The sequence below is a fragment of the Chaetodon auriga genome, chromosome 21 (assembly GCF_051107435.1).
Source record: "Chaetodon auriga isolate fChaAug3 chromosome 21, fChaAug3.hap1, whole genome shotgun sequence".
NCBI lineage: Eukaryota > Metazoa > Chordata > Actinopteri > Chaetodontiformes > Chaetodontidae > Chaetodon > Chaetodon auriga.
In genome coordinates, this window is record NC_135094.1 from 15599693 (window position 1) to 15622982 (window position 23290).

At 45.0% G+C, this 23290-nt stretch overlaps 2 protein-coding genes across 6 annotated transcripts; one reads left to right on the plus strand and one right to left on the minus strand.

Moving 5' to 3' along the window:
- Positions 1–233: 233 nt before the first annotated feature.
- On the minus strand, positions 234–19524 carry LOC143339838 (WD repeat-containing protein 37-like). 4 transcript variants are annotated; one of them, XM_076761337.1, is made up of 15 exons: positions 19453–19524; positions 18349–18405; positions 17803–18078; positions 15670–15766; positions 15438–15533; positions 14271–14335; positions 10599–10737; positions 10368–10439; positions 10080–10124; positions 9860–9936; positions 9479–9713; positions 8490–8631; positions 2913–3047; positions 2684–2798; positions 234–2601 (listed from the first exon to the last, which is right to left on the minus strand). In XM_076761337.1, the coding sequence occupies exons 3-15, from the start codon at positions 17953–17955 to the stop codon at positions 2470–2472; spliced, it is 1503 nt and encodes a 500-aa protein (XP_076617452.1). In that variant the 5' UTR covers positions 17956–18078; positions 18349–18405; positions 19453–19524; the 3' UTR covers positions 234–2469. The 4 variants fall into 4 exon arrangements, with proteins under 4 accessions (XP_076617452.1, XP_076617453.1, XP_076617451.1 ...); XM_076761338.1 differs by lacking the exon at positions 19453–19524 and adding an exon at positions 18886–19184; XM_076761336.1 differs by lacking the exon at positions 18349–18405.
- On the plus strand, positions 19269–23155 carry idi1 (isopentenyl-diphosphate delta isomerase 1). Of its 2 annotated transcripts, XM_076761339.1 has the most exons (7): positions 19269–19390; positions 20092–20240; positions 21365–21537; positions 21640–21732; positions 21871–22001; positions 22117–22221; positions 22336–23155. In XM_076761339.1, exons 2-7 carry the CDS (start codon positions 20095–20097, stop codon positions 22546–22548), a joined length of 861 nt encoding a protein of 286 aa, XP_076617454.1. In that variant the 5' UTR covers positions 19269–19390; positions 20092–20094; the 3' UTR covers positions 22549–23155. The 2 variants fall into 2 exon arrangements, with proteins under 2 accessions (XP_076617454.1, XP_076617455.1); XM_076761340.1 differs by lacking the exon at positions 19269–19390 and having other exon boundaries at positions 20130–20240; positions 21272–21537.
- The last annotated feature ends 135 nt before the right edge of the window (positions 23156–23290 follow it).

The window sequence follows — 23290 nt, forward strand, 5'->3', positions numbered from 1 at the left end:
ATATTAAGTGTCACATCACCCTGTGATCTCTGCGAAGTTCCTGTTTGCACTCTACAAACATTCATACACCTTATGGTTCCTCGCTCATTAACACTCAACGTCATCATTCCGAGCTACCGGCTTTATATCCAGACAGATAGAGTGTGATTTTCCAAATGACACATCTTATTGAACTGAATAAAAAGGGTGAGAGGGGCTTGTGTTAAGTAAGATGAAGAAGTGACAGGCGAGACTGGAAAAGGAAATCACACATTTTTATTGGAAAGTGTCAGAGAGCACATACCCGTCACAATAAAGTATGCAAAGTAGCTCACATAATGAAGTTTGAGTTGAATACGACTCCGCACAATGAAACGAAGCCTATCCGCTTTTTTTTTTTTTTTCTTTTACCCCTCCAATCTGGCACGCAGTAATTTAATGTATCAATCCAAAATCATATTTCCTCCGAGTCAGAACTCGTGGGGTGCGAATTGGACTTGCTTTTCTACCTGTGGATTAAAATGACATTGATTTCAGTGGGTGCGAGATTGAGTTCCCTGAATGAAACAGGAATAAAAATCCTATCTGCGCTGTGCGGCGGAACACAAATAGTTATTTAACAAGCAATTGGAAAAGTGCATCGATGCTCAGATGGATAAGGCTAATGCACCATTTTCAATGCAATGGTAAGGCATTTAAATAAGTTAATTACATTTTTTTTTGGGTTCATGCTACTTCAAAATCCATCCTGACTATTGTTGGTAGAGACAGCGGTACAGTGTGTCGCAGGAAGCCGAGTTACGCATACCTATGTACACCGAGCTACAGCAGTCACACGAGTACGTCAGGCCATTTTATGGGATTTACAGCACTGAAATAAGTTAAACATCTGAGCTCAAAAACTACAGCATGACTTCATGTTTAGGATATTGCACAAGTGTAACATGTAAGAGTTTCCTGGATTACGCTCGAGCCCAATTCTAGTTGTAAGTCTCAAACTGAGATTCAGTGCACATTTCAAGTCATATTCACTGATTTCCGAGACAGAGCTGGGCTTGCACCAGAGACGTGGAGGAGCTGGGTTATTGCTTCTGTGTTTGGGAGGAAGAGTGCCTCTCACAGACTGAAATCTACAACGGAAAGGTGCAAGAGGTCATACAAGGCTGAGGGGTCCAATGCAAAGTGTAAACACTACAACTTCATACTGACAGGCTGTTACTGAAGCACGGAAATAACCAGTAACCAAGTTCACTTGGGGATGACACATTACAGCAACACAGGGCTCTGAGTTGGCAACAGGCTGAAGAGGATGGCTCTATAATTCACTGACACGAGGAAATATGGACGCTTATTATGGCTAAAAGCAGTGACAGCTAAACCTGTAACATGTAGGGAATATTAGATTATGATAAGGCTGCGCGCATCCCATTCACAGACTTGTGAACAGCAGAGGTGCAGCCATTATCCCATTATTGCTATGCTCTTGACACTTAGCTTTCTGGCAGAGAGGCAGAACAGAGCAACACTTAAAAAAAAAAAAAAGAAGAAAGAAAGAAATCCTACTGTAAACATGGAACAAGGCAGAGTTACAGCATCGTAAGTTTGAAATATCAACGACGAAATCTGGAAACACGGAGGCCGACTGTGAACTGAAAGCATCAAAGGGTCCTTTTTGAAACACTTTAAGACATCTGCGCGCGCTGCACAGGCGATCCGGCAGGCCTCCACATGATATGTTTTGTTCTATGATAAGAAATATTCAAAGACTGACTAAAAGGATAAAAACATTTCACAGAACCACGTTATCTCTGCCAAACCGCACGCTCATAAGGTAGATAACTGTAAAGACACTTAATCCATGAACTAGCAACAACCTGCCACAGGTCACTTCATGAGGCCACGACATCATATATACAGTACGACTTTACATCATATTCTACAAACGCTCCTGGCCTTATCGTTGTTCTCTCACAGCTTTGCAAGAAACATTCGCACGACGGGTTTATCTACATGCGGGAGCAACCATTCAGCAGTAACTAAACAACAGTGATGTGAACAGCAGCCTGTGACTGTGGAGTCAAACGCACGCTTTGATACTTTAAAACAGAAAAGGCGAGGGGTGAAGGGATCAGTCCGGCCACGTCACGAGTCACGATTCATGCGGAATAAGCAAAAGGGTCGAATGCAGGAGATCGGCCGAGTGGCCTCGCACACGCTGTGAATGTTGGAGCCGCGTCGGTCACAGCTGCAGATGAGAATAAACGACGGTAGAATCCATCTGGATGCGCTCCCATCAATCAGTGTTAATAGCTGCGTCCTCAAAGCAACACTAACTGTTTTTCACACATCCCAGCAGCTGGAAATCAGTGACAACTAAAACGCTTCGCACTTCCAACATCGTAGCGTGTGCGAAGCCACGCGTGACCGTGTTTATGTGCGCCGCCTCCTACTCTACTGCGTGTGTCTGTCTGTGTGCGCGTGCCAGCGGCGTCACTTCTCCTGCAGCAGCGCGGGGATGTTGATGTTCCAGCCGATGGCCTGCCGGTCGAAGCCGCAGGTGAACAGGTTGCACGACTGGTTCTCTTCGTTCCAGGCTGTGCAACACACCATTCGCCTGTGACCCTGCGCACACACACACACGTTAAAATGTTAGTTTTGGTGACGCTGGCTAAGTGACCGAGCACACGCCAGGTCCCGTCCTTACCATTCTGTTGCTGCGTGGAAGCCGGGCCAGCCTCACGCCGCTCATGTCAAACAGGCGGACCTGACGATTGTCGTGCGGCAGAGCGATGATCCTCTGGTTGGCGGAGACGCTGATCCTGAAACATCAGATCGAGATCGCTTTGAACGTGGGCCAGATTTGATTGATACTCCTCAGCAAGTTCTCCTGTGAAACAGCAGTGTGGACAGTTAACGCCCCTCCTTTCACCCACCTGTTCACAGCTGAGTCAGTGCGGATGGTTGCGATGGGCGACCTCATGTTCTTCAAATCCCACACCTTGACGGTGCGGTCGTCGCTCCCTGAGACCACGTTGTCACCCACCGTGAACACTGCCGACGTCACCGTGCTACGAAAGATGGACACACACACACACACACACACACACACACACACACAGATGGCAGTTATTACAGAGAGTGTAATCCTCTGCCTGGTGTGTTCACACTGGAATTAAAGGCGATTCACACTGAACTCCACAATCCAATTTCTAGGAAGTGTACTGGAGAGAGTTGATAGGGAAGTCCAGCAAAAGCGCTCCCAGTCCATCCAATTCAGGAAAAGGAAGAAAGTATATACTATATGAACTGTCAGCTAACTTTTATTTAAGCTTTCGATTTATCCCCCCGGCAACTGCAAGACTAACCCTGATTGGAAAATGACCGTGTTGTCCTGCTGCAACCGAAAGCTGAGAACTGCACTGGTGCAGGAGACACCTGACAGGATGCAAAGATAAATGACGCCAAATGCACAACATATCCTGCTGTATCTTCAGCGGTGTTGGGCACGTCGGAGGCAGAAATGTTCTTTACACGCGCACAGCATCCCCCTCCTCCCACGGCCTTTGTCCACCCAGCCGTGGTGCGCTGCTCCACATGATAGCACTGAGGTCAGGCCTAGCCATTCATTTAATAGACCTTTAATATTTCCAATCTATTACTGGATGTCAGTCGCTCCTGCGAGGGGTTTTTTCCCCTTTTCTCCTCCCTTTTGTTCCTGTTCATTCATGGAGGGAAGTTAAAAAAAAAAAGCTCACTGATTCTTGATTAAGATTAGCGTTGAGTAATGTCCCTTCACACACACACACACACACACACACACACACACACACACACACACACACTCAAGCATCATCTAGAGTTGCACTTCCAGGTTTTCTTCTTAAAACTGGCTTCCCTCTTAATTCAAATTGACACAGCATTAAGGGCTAATTAGGGGACTAAACTTTGTCCTATTAGAGAGGCCGAGGCTCAAGGAAACTGCTGCATCGTTACAGGCACCTTCTGACATTGCGGGGTACAGCCCACCTGGGAATACAAGAGGTAGGGAGAGAGGAGGAGATAGGTGGGAGGTGTGCGGGGAGCGTAATCAGGCAAGGTAATTGATTAAAAGGTTGATTAAGGTTAAAGGGTTTTCAGAATGGGTGGTGAGGAGGGAGGAGAGTGTTCAGTGTTACTTAATAGCATCCCTGCAGTGTGTCTGACAGCCAAGGTCAAGACTCCCCGCGATCGGAGACCTGGGGAGTTGGGAGGGAAGAGGGAATCATGGGACATCTCTGCAGTCAGAGGAGTTACTGTGAGCTGAATTGCCCCTTAACCATAAAGCCCAGAGGTCCTTTAGACCTGTGAAGGAGGCGCAGAAGAGGTCAGGTGTGTTTTTTTCTGCAATCGCGGCGCAATTTCATGAACACTCAGAGAGATGAAGCAAGTGCGGAGGAGACATCCTCCTTCTCTGTTTCCAAGTTCTCATCCCCAACAATGAGGTTACATAAGAATGTGAGTGTTACAGCCTGTCAGTCACAACCCAGGTCCCACCTACAGCCTCAGCCGCTGCAATGAAACCAATGTTATATTTAACCGACTGTATAGATTTTGCTCAATTATGGCTTCAAATTGCCCCCTTCGTCTTTACTGAGACGAAAGCTCTTACAGTCAGTTCTACACCCTTCAAATGAAAATAATTGCTCTCACATCCAGAGCGCACTGCCTCGCAGCACTGTGGGCTTTTCAGGCTGCTTTCACACACAAATCCAATGAATGAATGCAACCATCTTTAGTTATCTCAGCGATGATGTCTGATCTTTGGATTGTTTGTGGTTTGCAGATGACAGACGGGGGCCAGACAGCAGTTTCTTTTTATAATAGTTCCTTCTTAAATGAATACTCTGTGTTGATACATTTGTCCGAACTGAATTTAACGCGACAAAAGTGTGACATCAACGGTCGGACATGAAGGAATATGACAGAGAAAGAAGCAGAAAAAGATGTAGACACAGTAGGGGAAAACAGCTGCTGTGACATGGAGGATCTCATTGATATGACATCTGTCTGCGTGCTACTTTTAAAATGAGTAAAAGCTCTGAGGATGTCACTCTCTCGGGCCGCAGCTGGAGGCTCTGCAGCACATCCCATCTCATGTGAACTAGACCTCACATGAAGCAGGCTGATCATCGTGGGTTGTGGATTTTTTTGTTGTTGTTGTGGAAGCTTTTCTTTCACCGTTTCAAAGACACAAGGGCTGCTACTGCTGTCTACTTTACTATGTTACATCACTGTATCTGTAAGCTAGTCGCTGTGGAAGGTGCACACCAGCAGTGAGAAACCTGTGAATGCATATAGTGCTAAAACTGGTGACTGTATGACATCAGTCTTCATGGACACTTCTCAGCTGGCTCTCGGGGATGTCTGACTTTACTCTTTGGATTACTGTAAGCACACAGCACTAAATAATGAACTGCACAGACGTAACATCACTGGACTCTTGAGGGATAATGGAGTGCTGTTCTGCACGATGGGATGATTGCACAGTGTTCTGAGACCTTTAAGATTTCTGTACAAATATCCCATAAGGGAATACAGCACACCTCAGTATGTTTGACATGTCTTTAAGCCACATTTTTTTAACCTACAGGCATATTTCCATATACTTAAATCTGCTAAGGAAACTAGAATACTTGTTCTGGCTGGTGTGTGTGACCCTTATCTTCCTTTAATGAGCGCATCATGATTGATGTATGAATTTATGAAAATCTCAAGGAAAATCACGACGCACTCACTGTAAGTGGATGACAGCCTATGACAAATACCTAAACAGTAAAGTGTGAATGAAACAACTGAGGAAACAGCCGAGTGACAGATGACTGAGAGGTTTTAGAGGACTGACAGTCGCTGAGGAAGTCGCTGGTAAGTGCTGGTGTATTCCTTCAGAGACAGGATGTCAAATCTGCATACAGACACCCCCCCACAGACAAACACACACACAAACAAACACACACACACACACATTTCTATCAACCACAATCAAATATCTGTGAAAGCCGTCGATGGCAGGAGAGACAAACGAAACATGGCATTTGGTTTGTAGAGCACGTCTGCTGTCACTTCTTGTTTGCTCTCTGCCTTTTTGTTAGCTCATGTGCAGTTGTCATTACTCTGCAATTATGGCGGGCTGGTGGGATAGAGGGTGTATGCTGCACTTTTAGCTGCCGCGGCTCACTGTCAGGAGGCGTTAGCTGTAATTGCCGGTGAAGGCGGTGGAGACGAGAGACTGTCTCCCCTCCAGCTCTCAACCTCTTCTGCCTATTAGACCATTCACACTCTCCTCTCCTCTGCTGTTTCCACAGGAGGGATGTGCAGATTATGCCATTTATGTCACGTCGTTATGCCATAATGGAGACTCTAGAAAATTAGCCGGAGAAATGGCAAGGAGATAGCAACCAGCTACTGTTTGAGGGTCCAGTTAAACAATAATTGCTCACAAGCTGGAGGGTGGAAAAAGCAGACAAGTAAACTGGATGCATTCAGGCGATTGCCCAAACAAATACACGAGCACATGCATACACACCGCCTTCATATGGCTTAAGCTCAGCCCCTACATGTTCTTGTGCTGTGCTGAAGGTGTATGAATTCAAAATGAACAGACTATCAGCACGACAGAGCATTTTGACCTGAGGTCCAGCAGAGGGCGCTCTTAAAATTCTCTATTAGTTTGACCTACTGCATCTCTAATTAATCTATCAGTAAACTAAGCTAATCAATAAAAATGGAGGAACACACACGTGAGGCAAGTTGTGAGAATTGGACCATCACAAATCTTTAAATCACGCACAAAACCTCCAGAGCTCTGAGATTCTGTCACACCATCAGAATCCCCTTCAGCATTTCTACGTCTGAAGCTCATTAGACAACATGAGAAAGCTGAATCACTGCTAAATTAAAGCACATTGAAAAGACTGTCATGGCACAGCAGACGAGTGTCAGCTATGAGGACCACATTCAGGACAAAGTGGCAGAAGAAGTGCTGCTGAGGGAAATCAAGGAGCTGAAAAGAGAGCTGCAGAGCGAACACGCCTCACAAGCAAAGGAAAAACCGAGGGCGAGGGCGAGTGGAGAGGAGCTGAGTGAGGAACTGACGAAGCTAAAAGAAACGCTCATCACCTTCAATGAAATGTTCAGCCAGATGTTCAAACCAGGAAGAAAGACGACATTACAGCGGAGCGCAAAGGAGCTGAGGAGGCTGCCAAAAAAAGCAAGGACCTGCCATGCCAGCATGCAGGCATCACAGCTGGAGCAGCAGGAGGCTCTGGAAAAAGAACATGAGGAGCTCAGTTTGTTGCTGAAACAGCAGAAGACTTTCAGCACCAAGCTTTAGCTTGAGGCCTCTGATCAGTGCTCTATTAGCTGCAGCAGCAGCAGTGTAGAACAGAACTGGCAGTAATCAGGACCAAGCGTAGAAGCATAATCCTAAGTGGTAGTAGTAGTTGAAATATCACATAAAAAAAGAAACCATTTAACCATGTAGTCACCTTACTCATGGCAGAAACACACAAAATCAAGGAAAAACCATCTAAAAACCACAAAATCTGAGCAAGTCGACTAAATTTTCAGCCCTTATCCAAACAGTTTCTCTCTGTGTTTCAGCTGGGCAGCAGTCTGTGTCAATGTGCTGCTTTAAAGGCACCACAGAAGGAGAAGTAAGGAAGTTTTCATGTTAAGGACCATCGATGGCCTTTTGGGAAGGCGAGAAGAATGAAGGGAAGGAAAGGAGGAGGGCTGTCGTTAACTGGGAAACACTGGTGCTTAATCTCATTACACCAATTGTCTATGGGAGAGAATTAGAGTGGGATCTGCAGGAATTACACATGTTAGGGTCGTGCATAATGAGCTCTATGTAATCCCCCACTTGCAATCAAAGGCAGCCAGAGAGCACCAGCCAGCCAGCACACACATGTAGACATGCACATAAACACACACTTGCGCACACACACACACTCTTCTTAGGCCTTTTAAAGTGCGCTGCCATTGAAAGCCACAGACAAGCCTGACAGTCATCGGTTTGAAATGAGTGTCTGCAATTGAGTGTTAACAGCGAGCAAAGTGCCAAATTACACAGAGTGGGGGATTAACGCAGAAACGGACAGATAAATGAACAGGAGAGTGAGGGAGGGAGAGAGAGAGAGAGAGGTAGGGAGAGAAGGAGAGGGGAGAAAGAGGAGCAAAGCGTGGAAGTGAGGAGAAGTGCTCGGTAATGAATGAGAGGCAAGTGGAGGATTTGGCTTAGAGCGAAAGGGTCTGTAATTGAAGGTGGCACTGTAAAAGGATGGAGGGATTCACAGAGCAAAGAGATGCTGCAGCACCACCCTGTGGGCAAAATGGACACTACAGCAGCTAGCCTTCACTCCAACTGTTGAAACTTTAAGGTACCTGTCTCAACCTGGGTTGAGCTCTGTGTGTGTGTGTGTGTGTGTGTGTGTGTGTGTGAGAGAGAGAGAGAGAGACAGAGACAGACTTACTCAGTGTGTCCCTGGAAGACGTTGACAGAGTGGATGGACGGGTCTCTGAAGTCCCACAGTCTAAAGGTGGTGTCTCTGGATGAAGTGACCACCAGGCGCTGGGTGGGGTGGGTACAGCAGTGAGTCAGCTCCTGGTCATGTCCTGCACATATACACACACACACACACACACACACACACACACACACACACACACAAGATTGAGAAGACTGACACCACTCTTAACGCCTGTATGCTTAAACTGAAGCGACCACTCACGGCTGGTTAGCCTAGCTTAGCACAAATCATAGCAACGAGAAAACAGCTAGCCTGTAACAAAATCAAGATAATCGGGACAAAGTCTGGCATCTTAGCACCTCTAACATCGTAACATTATGACACTTGAGTTTTTATACAGATCAAACAAATAACCTGCAACATGTTCATTATTGAGCAGAGCCCGGTTAGCTTTTTTCCAGTCTTTGTGCTAAGCTAAGCTAACTGGCTGCTGACTTTCAGTTCTCACTATATTAACATGTATGATTCCAGTGGATAATTTCCAGTGACAAACATGCTGTCTTCACTTAGAGACTATTTTTACAGAGGACTACGGAGGACTGATAGAGAGCTTCATCACACGGTGCAACGACGATCACAGAAGATCTATACAATCAGAAACAATTTCAAGGTGGACACCCAAGATTAGTGTCACCAATTCAGTATCTGACCAAATGTGAAATGGTCACAGTGTCCCCTTCTGTTTTTATCGTGTTCAGGAGAATCGGATGAACAGATGGGCTGCTGCCAGCACAGAGGCATAAAAACAAACAAATTCCAAAACATATGCTGCTTTGCAAAATTACAGTGGAATAACATAATGATAACAATCAATGCACAATATGAACAATAAAAAATGAAAATGAAAATAAACTCCACATGTATACATACCAGAAGAAGAAGATGACAGACAGCGTTTCATGTCGTACTACAATATAACACAGTTTACATACCTGTGAGTGCGTGAACCAGCTCGGACGTCTCCACCTCATACAGGTTGGCAGCACGATCCCAGGAAGCTGTCACCACTTGTCGGCCTCCTACCAGCCAATCAGCTGCGATCACTACACCCTGGTGGCTCTTCAGGGTCGCCGTAGCGACCCGGACGGTGGGGACCTCGGATGGGCCCTCGCCATCCACCTCCCCTTCTTCTCTGTCTGACGAGTCCTGGTCGTCATCACATGGAGCCTATGGGCGCACAAAGAAAAGCCAATTGACCGATATGCAGTGTACTTAATGTTCATTGAGCTGGTAAATGCAATAAATCCTTTGACAGGAACACACCTTCATGATATTCCAGCAGAAACTCTAGAGAGCAGTGCTAAGCTACTTACACTGACATCTGGTGGTGGCTGGGGGGCAGGAAGCTGCACCATGTAGCGCCAGATGTGAGCCGTCTGGTCCCCGGAGGCTGTGGAAACGTAAGCACACATCAGCTGACACGCAGCACATTCAGATTTACAGCAAACTAACTGCTGGAGACGACGGAGGCAGGGAGAGAGTCATGACGAGAGTAACATGTTAAACAAAACACACATGCGTTCACACACATACCTGTGAGGGCCATCTGCTCTGTGGGGTGGAACTTGATGGAGTTGACTGTGTGTGAGAGAACAAGCATTCATGTTTTCAGCATAGACAGCCAGTGTTTAATAAAAAGACGTATGACATGGCCAAACTTGCTGCATAAGTTGTCATTACAGCCATTTAAACCAATTCCTACTGATTTACTGATAATATGAACACATTTGAAGCTTGATATCCAAAGTATGAATGGTGTACAGACTAGTCTCATCATGCATGGTTGCAGACAAAGCTGTTAGATTTCTGATGAACTATTACCTGATCCTGCATGGCCGGCATACCTCAGCAGACATTTCCCAGTCTCTATACTCCACAGCAGAGCTGAGTGGTCTGTGACGGGAGAGCAAGGTTGGACAACAGGAAGCTATTCAGTTTTTGATAATTGCACCAAGGCATCACAGTGAGTTTGACAATGATATAAAGACGGAAATGTGGAATGTAGGCTGCGTATAGAACAATGACGAGCATAATTAAACAGTAAAGGTGTACCTGCAGATGCAGTGCCCAGGACCACTGGCTGAGTCCGGGTGACGCTGAGGTCCCAGATCCCGTCCCGGTGGCCCACATACTCCTTGAGCAGCTGGCACAAAGCCCGGGAGCCTGTGGTGGCTTTAAAACTGGACACAATCTGAGCAGGGAGGGAAGAGAGGAGAGCATGAGTGAAGTCATGAAAAGCAATAAAGACATTTTTATAGAGCAGAGGAGTCATCTTGCTTTCCATGTTAATGATGACAGAAATACAAGAAATATGTTTTGGGCAAATGAATGTCAATTATCGCTGCATATAAACTGTGCTCGCTGTTTATTAGTTCAGTTCATTATAAATGCAACATTTTCCTCTGACTACTGGTACTTTACCTGTCTGTACTGGGAAAAGCTCCTTTACTTTTAACTGTTTCTAAATGTATCTCATATTCATAATAGTTTGTTCAGAAAAAAACATTGAAGGATAATTAATGTACATTTCGGTGATTTTTTTTGTCCATATTTGCTCTAAATGACTGAAAGTCCATCCATCTTCTGATGTTTATCTGAGCCAAGGTCACGGTGGCAGCAAGCGCTGCAAGGCAGTCCAGACGTCATTACCCAAGTAACGTTTTTCAGCTCCTCCTGGGGGATCCTAAGGCTTTCCCAGGCCAGATAAGATACATAATGTCTGCAATGTGCTCTGGGTCTTTCCTGGGGTCTCCTACCAGTTGGATATGCCTGGAAAACCTCTAAGGGGAGGCGCACAGGAGGATCCTGATCAGGTGCCCAAACTGCCTCAACTGGCTCTCTTTGACATAACAGAGCAGCGTCTCTGCTCCGGATGTCTGAGCTCCTCACCCTATCTTTAAGGCTGAGTCCAGCCACCCCGCAGAGGAAACTCACTACGGCCACTTGTATCTATGATCTCTGACTGTTTTGACCACTACCCAAAGCTTATGTCCATACGTGAGGGTTGGATTATACATTGACTGATAAACCAAACACTTCGCCTTCCGGCTCAGCTCTCTCTTCGCCTGCACCTGCACTGGTGCTGACACCGTTCCAATCCGCCCATCCATCTCACGCTCCATTTTGCCTTCATTCATGAACAAGACCCCGAGATACCTGAACTCCTTTGCTTGGGGCAGCAACACAATCCCAATCCAGAGAGAGCAATCCACCGTTTTCCAGCAGCGGACCACGGCCTCATACTTGGAGGTGCTGATTTTCATCACAACCTCTTCACACTCGGCTGCAAACCGACACAGTGCACGCTAAACATCAAGGTCTGATGAAGCCAACAGAACCACATCATCTGCAAAAAGCAGAGATGCAATTCTGAGGTCTCCAAAACGGACACTCGCATGCCCCAGCTATGCCTTGACATCCTGTCCATGAATAACACAAACAGAATGATGAACCCTAGACTGAAAGTGAACATTCTTCAAAAGTCCTACATAATAGTTCTAACTCTTATTTATAGTCTTAGCATTATGTTTAATATTTTAATATTCTTATCCTAGTGTTTCTACAGATTCTTACTCTATTCTTCTTGCATCATTAACTTGCCTACAAGAGAATTTCCCCAGCGTGGGATGAAAAAAGTCTTATCTATGTTTTATCTCTCTGTAAGTCGTCAGTGTTAAGCTTACTGAAACCAGTAACCCAAAGAAAGCCAGACTAAGTTAAACTGGCTTTATGATCCAGACCCAAAAAATTGCAGCTTGCAAGATCCAAGTGTGCACATAGAGGACGATCTGCAACTGCCAAAAGGTTTTCAGTTTCAGATTATACCAAACTGTGTGTCACCGGAGCCTTCATATCAAGACGAACTCATGTGACTGCGCTGATACGAGTGGTGCGCCTCTAAAAATACCTAGCGGCCTGGTTGGCCTTCAGTCCCAGCAGGCTTTCAGGTAAACAAATGAAAGGGTGAGGTGTATTTTCAATTGTCACAGAACGGTCACAACCTGCACCGAGCATGCTGCTGCAAGCAGACGGCTGACCACAGCAATAAGCTTGGATCATTGGCAGTCATTAGATGCAGCAGCGAAGCATCTGGTTCCCTCGTGTCAGACTGTGTTAATGTATGCTCTCATTATGTCCGCCGGCTTTACATTCACATTACACTAACAATACAATCTTATTTGTTTCATGTCACTGAAACACAATGAGCGAGCATGAAGAAGAGGAGCCCATTCCAGTCAAGGTAAAGTGAAGATGTAGTTAGTGCAGGTCATTAGTTTCAAGTCCCATCAGTGTCAACAAAATTAGTTTTCGGTCATGTTTCTTAGCCAGCTGGTAGGTTAGCTGTATATTATATAGCAGCTACTTCTGTCAGGTGGTTAATCTAAGAAGTCCTCCCTTGATCCTGTGCATCCTCTCATCTAACATTCACGTCAGAAGAGGATCGAGTCCCACTCTTCATCATGCTCAGACTGTGGCTGCATTCAGATTGCTTGCTTTAAGCAAAGCAAATGAAGAGGAAGTTAAAGACGTGTTTGACAGACATGTTACTCACCGGAGCACATTTGTACTGCTCACGCTGTGGAGCCCTGCATCATAATTGCACATTTTTGGAAAAGATTTAGTCGCTTTCTTGCCAAGAGACAGATTAGAGGATACTACTCTCACGTCTGTACTGTAAATGTGACGCTAATGCCAGCAGCTGGTTAGCTTAGCTTGGCATAAAGACTGGATATTACAACGATTTGTTTCAGAGGTTTCATGCGGCAACCGGCGGTGAATCCAAGTTGCTGGTTCTAGCCGAGAAATATCCCAGCATGCTTCAGTTTTTGTATGGATTAAACAAGTCAGATTTGGTTTTAAGAGGTCTTGGTCGGCAGATTTGTTTCTCAGCTGTAACAGATTCCAGTCTTTGTGTTAAGTTCAGCCCAGTGACCGCTGGCGTTAGCCTCATGTGTAGCATGCAGAGTAGAATCAGCAAATAAGTGTATTTCCAAAAATGATGGACTACTCCTTTAAGAGCAATTCAAAGACTAAATTGTACTGAATGTTGCAGAGTTTGAGGCCAGTCTGTCGACTTGTGATGTGGGAAAACAGTTTGACTTTTATAATTCCACATCAGTCATTTGTTTTCACTTTATGAAAGCTGACATATTTTGACGTGATGGAAAAGGACTCAAGCCTTCGCCACAGTACTTGAGCTTCTACTCTACTGGCAGTCGATTTATTGTAAAGAATAAGTTAACCATCATGGCAGTTCCAAAAAATACAGTTTATTCTTATAGGACACGTTTGTTTTTGTTTACAAATGCAGCCGTTGACCCAAATGACTTGCGGCAGGGCGCAGAGCAGAGAAGAGATGAGGAGTCAAGGTCAGACTGTAGTTAAAAACAGACTCAGAGCCACAGCTGTCCCCCACTATGCTTAGTGACAAACAGAGCATTCAGGAAGTTACCCATGAATCTCCTCCCCACAACTCCCATGTGGCCACACTGAAGTTGCGAGGTCCACCTATTTTGCCGTGGAAAGTGTACAAGCGCTACATCGGCAAGAGATTAAAAAAAGGGAAAAGTCAAAGGAGATGTCATTTTGTGATAAACGCTTAGCAATATCAACGCTAATCAAGCCTCCTTATCCCCTGCCACTCCAAAAATCTTTGTATTAATGGATCAGCACGTCAGAAACATGAGCTCGTTAGAACAGGCTAACAAAGATGGAAGCACGTACCTTGCTGGTAGAGGCTTTGTAGGTTGTCTTCAGCTTCTGTGACAGCTGACTGGTGCTGTGGCTAGCTGTGTTATGCAGAGACAAAGAACACTGTATGAAACTCAGCACTGAGGGACCGAGTCATTGGTTGGTTTCACTGCTGCACTAATGGCCTAATAAAGTGCCGTGGCAAATGCGCTCAGCAGCACAAAGCCTTGTGTGTTTCTAGTTATGAGTTGTCTGCATGGCGACTAATGACTCTGAGCACATGTGCAGTGGAACTGGCGCCATGTGGCCAGCAGGGGTGGATCTGTGTAATTCATGTTCAGAGGGCTGTTTCATACCAGTTAAACCAGGCCTTTCCAGGACTTAAAGGACATTTAAATAAATCTGACCTGTTACCAGGAAAACTTGTGCCTCCAGACCAGCCTGTTCATGGTCAGGTTAGTGTTCAGGCTTAGCTTCACGTCAGTGTTACCGTACAGTCTCATCTGAAGGTTCCTCTTTACTGCTGCATGATGAACAGCAGTCAGTTTGTGGCACATGTCAAATTTAGCATATTTTGTGAATATATGTGCTTTAATTAAAATATTCTGAAATTAAAATTGGGCTAACTGTTGGCACCTGAACATCATCGATTAAAAATATAAGAGAATGGTGAAGGTTGATGGGACAGTTCTATGGAAGCTTTTATTACAGCTATCACTTGTGCAAACCAGGTAGTAAAATCCAATTAAACTTTATGGAAAATGGTAACCTTAATTTTATGTTTATCATGCAAATAAACTTCAAATGACTCACGATGCCACGATTACACCCAGAGCACTGGTCAGCTAACAGAGAGGTTTTGTGTGGCTCTGTGGCTGCTGACATCCCAGTTTCGTCTTTAAATGGCACTTGTTTTCACTGTGAATAGATCTGTGTTTGATGTTTTAAAGTCACAAACAAGCAGTTCTTAACCCTGACTCGAGTTGGTCTGACATCATTAGCTCTGAGTTGGCTTTATAAAACTGTTTAATGCTGGTTCACCTTGTAAGGCTGATTCAAGACGAACTTGTCACAATAACCAACGTTTACCAGAGCCAACTTGATGAAACACCCGTCTGGTACAATCTGGTTCAAACCATTTACATCAACGTCTGTTCAAAGTACGGAGACCTCCAGCAGACTGTGCAGGAAATACTGTACCTTTTGTTTTCAGAGCTCCCTTGGTGGGGTCTCCTCCCTCAATAGTCTGTCCATCCCCGGTCAGACGCTCATTCAGAGAGTCGATTTCGCGGCGTACTGTAATGTTAGCACAGGGAAAGGGCACCAGTGAGCAAACACCGGTTAGTCAGTCAAGACCTGAGGATCAATACAGTCAGGTATGTGCCCAAGAAATCTAAATCCATTTCCGTGACTCTTTCAATGAGTTACTCACATTCAATGTTCTCAATGTAGAGATTTTCAAACTCGCGCTCAATCTGGCCAAAAAGGTCAAGAAGATTGTTCCGTAGGGAGAGGGGCAGCTTGGAGTCCTGGACAGAGAGACAGACAAGAAAAGCACCGTGTTTGAGCAGACCTGTTGGTAAGCTGATATATAGGCCTAGAAATTAGGAATCAAGCTGCCGTCGGAAGCAGGAGTCACCACTTTTATTCCCTCCAGATCTGTGCGAGCCTGGCATTCTCTATTAATTCTAAAGTGAAAATATACTGTATGTTGTGCTTAAAAATGTGAATGTCACGAGCATTTTAAGAGATGTTCACAAACGAATCTGCTCAAATGTTAAAACATCAAAACAGTAAACCAGTGCTGACAGGCACAAATACAAGTTTACAATGACAAACAAGTATCTTATGGACACAGCATACCATATATCACAGAGACGTTCGCGTGACTCATAAAATACACACCACAGAAACAAATCAAAAGCAACCCACTTATCTCATGTCAAACACAGCCTGTGTGTTTATCTGATTTAATCAACCAGCAGCAAAGATTACATGGAAACTCTGCTGCATTTCAGGCTGCATATCATCTACAATCTACAAACAACTGACTAACTACACAACAGCCAGCATCCACCCAGTCAAACCCATTTCAACTGACTTACCTCCATGGTGAACTCCTAGGAGTACCCAGTTACCAGCTGACCACCAGGCTACACCAGACTAGCATGCAAAGAGACGTGAAAAGCTGCCATGAAAACAATGGATTCAAAAGGCTGCGTCTGACAGCTCGCCTCGAGGGCTGCTGCTTATTTGTCTCGCCATCTGAACGACCAGGAAACCAAATACTTGACAGTCACTCTTTCTTCTGGCACGCATTCAAAACCAACAGTTTGCCACAGTGACGTTTACCGCCTGACCGTTCTGTCAGCGCCGCATGTCAACACACTTTGTAAATTAGCAAACAACAGGCAGCCCTTATGAATTCAAAGCTGCTAAGCCGTGGCACTAAAGCCAGCAGCGTACTCTGGCTAATAATGACAGCTTTGAAAGTGCGGAAGAAAATGCATTCTGTGTGCTATATATGGGTGTATAAAGCTGTCTGTGTGTGTGTGTGTGTGTGTGTGTGTGGAACGTGTGCTAGTGGGGGGTAGACTGGGTACATAAACAGAGCCAGCATGTCTTGGCAATAGACAAAAAGACCTGGTGAAAAGACTAATCAGACCTGGACAAGCAGCCCATATTAAAACTTGATGAGACAACAGGTCAGTGCAAGCTGAGCTCTCGTTTTAGTGGCTGATAATTCAAGGACAATGTCAAGCAGAGAAAGTAAACGCTAAAGAACTTCCATGACCAAAAGTAGGACTGGGCAATACTGACAAAACCAAGCATCAATACTTTGATCCAAAATGATCTGGACCATGAAAAAGGCACAGGTGAGAGATGAGTAAAGTCACTTTACAGGCAACTCCCGGAATGCTAACAGTGATGACGGTCTTGATCAAACAGGAAAAAAGCTTTTATTATCTCAGCAGTGAATAACCTTGACAGCTGGTTTGCATCAGGAAATACCTGCTCATGTAAACTGTAGCTCCAATTTAAATAACCTGTTTGGACATAGTTAATCTCTAACTCGACGGTGGTGATCACAGTAGCTTTATTTTGACAAAATGAAATCAGTAACCAGCATGAACATCCACACCAGACAGTTGTGAAGGTAAAAAAAAAAAAAAAAAAAAAAAAAAAGATGATCCTGTAGCAACGTAAAAAGCACATTTTCCATGTGGGAGAAACCATGTCTGGCAGCGTGGAGCTGCTAATGTCGTGACATCAGGGAAAAACTAAAAAACAATGCTGCTCAACCGGCTGGTACTGTACTGTCACGAGTGACAAAAAAACAGCCTCGTGCCACCACAAACTCACAATCAAAAAGCTCATTAATAAAGAATAACTTAATTACCCAAACCCTATATATATCTATTTTATCAGATCCAGGAGAACCTCTGTGGGTGATGTCTACAAAATATGTTATTACATGTCTCACAAGCTGCATCTATAGCTTTTGTGTGCAGCTGTCAGAGTGTGCATGTGTGTGAGAGAGCAAAGGGCTGGATGGTGATCTCACCTGACCCTCCAGCATGTCTCCTCTCTGGATGCCCGGTGGCCTCTCCTCTGTGCTGTTGGTGCGCCGAATAGATAAACTGTGAGCCTTGCGCTTTTGCTTGGGGTGACGGGCAGCCGAAGCAGAGCCGCTGCTGCTTCCGCCCTCCACAGGCATCCCTCCTACCTCGTGGGTGGCCCTGCCCCCTGCTCACCTCTTACCTGAGAAATCAGGTAAACAAAGGCCTGGCTCACTAGTTGGCTTGTGGTTGGATCAGGAAGGTCTGTTATCACCTCCTGCCTGCAGGTAAAAAAAAAAAAGGAAGTGGAGTTCAGGTTCAGAGCCATTGCAGGAAGTGCTCAAGGTGAAAGGCAGCCATCCATGCAGAGATCCAAATGAGTACAAATAGACAGACTCATATTTATGAGGCTCTGAAACATAATTCCAGACTCCATTAAAAATCGAGCTATTTAATGGTGTACAGTGTTGTTTGTAGGACTGACGTTAGACAACTGATAAACAATGATCGACCACGCACTTCACATGGATACGTCTTTACACGTGACTCACTTTACTGATTATCACCCACTGCTGCTGGAGGACGACTGTATGAATCACAGGTAAAACCTGTGGAATTTGACAGATAAATAAGCGTAGTAAATGGTATGTCATCTGAATTTACTATTGACATACCTTAAGTCATCTCCTATAATAGCTGCCACTGTCAACAGGCATCACGACGTTAAATCGCAGTATTTGAATGAAGCGTCCCGGCCTTCACATGCTAACAGGACGACACATTTTGGGACTGTGCAGGTTCGTGCTTGTCGGTGTAATGGCGCAGCGCCATAGTTATCGTTATGGGCAGCTGGACAATGAAAATCTCGAGTCACACGGTTATAATCTTATGACTGAAACATGCCTGAATCTGGAGGAATGACACGCGCCAGAGCACGCGAGTTTATTTTACCGTTATGCCCAACAACTACCTTTACCAAATTCACATGGTAAATTACGCTTGCAAAATAAATATCCGACGTTACTTTCATGACTTGTGACCCATCATTGATATGATGCTGACAAATACGACACAGGAAGGTCACTCACCGCTGTCAATGCCTCACTGAATTCATACTTGGTTAGCATGGAGGTCTAGAAACGGAATTAGCTACAGGCTAGCGCCGCGCAAGGAGACTGCCACATATCACCATTGCGGCATCAGCAGCTAAGCTAAGCTAAGCCTTCCTAACTCGACATGAACGGAAACCTGTCAATTTGTAATTTCCAACATGCTGTCAACGCATGATTCTGACAGTACATGGTAATGGCACGTTATAGTTTTGTAAGTATCAGAATTTTAATCCAAATTTAGACACATTACGTATTTTATTGGTGCACTGACTTCCATATCACGTGGTTTGTGTTTGCACTTTGTTAGCCAATAGGCTGTCACACCAACACTAGTGTATCCAATGAAAAACCGTGACCTCAGAAGGAGGAAGTGAAGGCTAGGTCGTTCGACCACCGTATTAAGCTCTAATATATCGCCGTAAACAAACTCAAAATACGTTAACATACGTGGCTTATCTACGCGAAACAGGAAAGTTATTTTGTAAGTAACTGAAAGTTTTATCTGTTTCTCTATAGGTTGTATATATAGCAGACAATGCATACTTATATCCAGCTGTCAGAGGCCTAGGTGGTGCGGGCTGTGCTGTGTAATGGTCTGATGGCGTGTTGACAATCGTTGTTTAGAGGAAAAGACGTAGTGGATCAAACTGGAACGGATCAATAATACCCTGCCATTTCGCACTGTCGTGTCAATGCGTCAGTGACAGCTAACACTAAAATATTCATTAGTAAAACGGTCTTTTGAGCCATTTTACTGCATTGCATGCTTTACATTTCACACTTGAAGTACACTTTGCTGATAACACATACTTCTACTGGAGTAACACGTTGAATGCAGACGTTCATTAGTAATGGAGTATTGATAGAAATTAATCTAGCGCTTGAGAAATTGACAAAATGTTTACTGACGGCAATTTTTATTTTAATTTTATCAATTTACTGCATCCCATTAATCAAGCGAAAATTCAATTTGCATGACATGTACCTGTCCCGTATGCCCAGTCTATGTACAAAACTTTCAAAAACTCTACTTTTATGGCCATTCGTGTTAATGTTCAGCCACACTTCAGCCCCCAGGTGCTATCAGCAGCCGTCTTACGATCCAGACCGCATCGATTCTTCTCCGGTTTTTCCCGACAGCCACACCTTCAGTCCTTGTGATTGGTTTTCTGTTTTGGTCAGGCGATGGTGCGGGGTGTGTGGGCGGTGCTTCGGATGGTGTCCTGCGAGGGAGCTGCTGCGCTGAAACCAAACGCACCTGGAAGAGCTGCCGCAGTGTGGTACAGACCTACCCGCTCACTGATCACATCCTACCGCAGAGCTGTGTTCAGGTAGGCCGGGACTGTGCAGGTCCCTGAAACCGCTTCATGTCATGGTCTGAGGTTCAAGGAAGCAAAGCCAGCGATAATCCTACTGACCGTGAGCTTAGTCAGTAAACGGTGATCGTCTGTACTATTGATAGCTGAGCTGTACTGGAGCCTGTCTCATATACGGAAAGATCATCACGCCAAATTCTACTAAGAAATTGTCTTGCACTTGACGTGGCTTTGAGTACTGGTTAAAGTCCACACTTTGAAAGGAGCAGCTCAAAGCCTGAGTGTGTTGTCTTCAATTCGGCATACATGAGCTAAAGCAAGCTGCACCTCTGCTGTTATTACAGCACGTTATGTGAAGTTTGCAGCAAAGCCTTTAACATACAGGCTGCTATCAGCTGGAGTACTTGATCAACACGAGCAATGAAATGGATGAGCAGATGTCAAAATAATGATGATAGTTAAGCATTTATGTCTGTCATGAAGCAAATATACCAGCTGTTTGTGTTTTATGTCATTGAACGTAGTAATGTTGTCACCATACCAGACTCTGATACAATTCTTAAGGAGATCATATGATTTTAAACATGTGGTATAAAAATAGTATTAAGATACTGATACTTAGTAGACAACCTTAGTACATTGATATCTCTGGGTTTGGGACTTTTGCCCAGACAGAACCAGCAATTTGAAGACGTCCCCTTGGCCACTGGGAAGTTGTTTTTGGCATTTTGAGGTTTTTATTGTGGTAGAAATGAATTGAATGTGAAGGAATGGTTCATTTGTACATTAACAACAAGGTTAAAATAAACTGCAGATGGTGTAGATGCTCCAGACTTCCCTGATAATACTCAACAAGAAACAACACTGACCAGCACATTGTTTAGCGTCCTCCCTGATGGCTTGTTTATACATGACTCTGTATGAAGAAGGTAGGATATATTGTATTACATATTCAAGTCAGGACAGCTGAGGCCCGTCAGGTTTATTCTTTCATTCATCCAAATGAAGATTGACCAGAAGTACAACCTTTTCCACGTTTTGCTCAGATACTACCTAAAAGTGCGCAGCTCCTGTTCTGCCGTGAATACGCACTAAGCTGTCAGCTGTTGTCTGCCTGCTCCTCGTCCTGTGCGCTGCAGTGAGGCCAAACGCCCACAGCCTGCCGCCAGAATGCCCGAGATAACCACAGATCACCTGGACGAGAAGCAGGTGCAGCTGCTGTCCGAGATGTGCATCCTGATCGACGAGAACGACCGCAAGGTTGGAGCGGACACCAAGAAGAACTGCCACCTCAACTCCAACATCGACAAAGGTTACCCGTCTGCCGTGTTAACCTGCACACGCCTGTCTTGAGTGCACCTGTTTTTTTTTAATTTCAGGGTTTGTACTGATGATAAACTGTTTGTTTTACCAGGTTTATTGCACAGAGCCTTCAGCGTCTTCATTTTCAACAGTGAGGAGAAGCTGCTCTTGCAGCAGAGGTCTGACGCCAAAATCACTTTTCCAGGTCGGCGGCAAATCCTTAAACCTCACAGCTTAACCACTGTCTAAAATAAAAAGAGATCCACTGGCATATAAGTAGTGTCAGGTGGCGCATAAAGAGAACGAAGCTCTATTAGTAGCATGCATATTTGTGTGTGTACAGGCTGTTTCACCAACACGTGCTGCAGTCATCCGTTACACACAGACAGTGAGTTGGAGGAGAAGGATGCCATAGGAGTGAGGAGAGCTGCTCAGAGGAGACTGGAGGCCGAGCTGGGTATCCCCATGGAACAGGTATACTTTGTGTGTGTGTTGTCGTGGCTTCTGCATGTCATGGAAGAGGATTATTGAGGCCTGTGGAGAATCTTCTTTCGCGTCTGAGCTCCTCTTCCTTCCTGTTGCCCGGCAGGTGACACCAGATGAAATGACGTACCTGACAAGGATCCACTACAAAGCCCAGTCAGACGGTGTGTGGGGAGAGCATGAGATCGACTACATCCTCTTCATGCAGAAGGTAAAGTTAGCTGGCACTTAACTGAGAAGATACTGTTTCAGTGTTACTGGTAGTGTATCCACTACTGATGAACATTATGGGCAATAACATTGTCTTTCTCATGCCTCTCTAAAGAACGTGGATCTGAGTCCAGACCCCAACGAGATCAAGAGTCACTGTTACGTTAGCAAGGAGGAGCTGAAGGAGATGTTAGAGAAGGCCAAGCGCAAGGAGGTGGAGATCACCCCCTGGTTCAGCCTCATCGCTGAGACCTTCCTCTTCAAGTGGTGGGACAACCTGCAGAACCTGAAGCAGTTCATGGATCACAACACCATCCACCGCATGTAACCACAGAGCGCGATCAGGCTCTGCCTCCAGTCATTTCAAACCTTTGGTTGCACATGGCACACAAGCACAGCCAGCCGAGCTGCTGGAGGCCCCTGACCTCTGATGTCGTGTAATTAGCATCACTGGCTACTTTTATTAAGGTAGTAGTAAGCGTTGGACCTCCACACCGAAAGAGGAAGCAGAGAAAGAGGTGGTGAGGTTCATGGTAGGGTTGTAGCTCTGAAGTGCATTCATCTACATACAAGAGGCGATGCAACGAGGGCTGCTAGGCTGACTCATAGTCTTAAGTATGAAAAAATGTATGTCTGCTAGTCAGTTCTGAGAAGCTGCATGCTGGATTTACAGATCGAACAGAAGGAAAGACATTTCACATTTTATAGGTAGAAAAATGCAACACGATCACTGACGACTCCATGAAGAAAATAGCCTATTTTTCTATAAAAACTTCAAGTGCCTGAGTACAGGTCACTACGGTGAGATGAATAGTGTCTCCAAGTGCTGATGTGATGCAACAACACCCACCATCACTCTGTATTTTGTTGATGATTTCAGTGAACAAGCTGTATCTTTGTACCCTTTTACACAATAAAGTGTTTGTTTGTGGTCATTGGCAGCAGATGGATGCATTTTGCACTGAAGGGCTGGAAGGTTTGGGCAAAATCCAAAATGTTAAAAGAACACCTTGATAGTTACAAGATAATATTTTCAGGGTCATGGTTGGTGACCCCATGAACCATTTAAA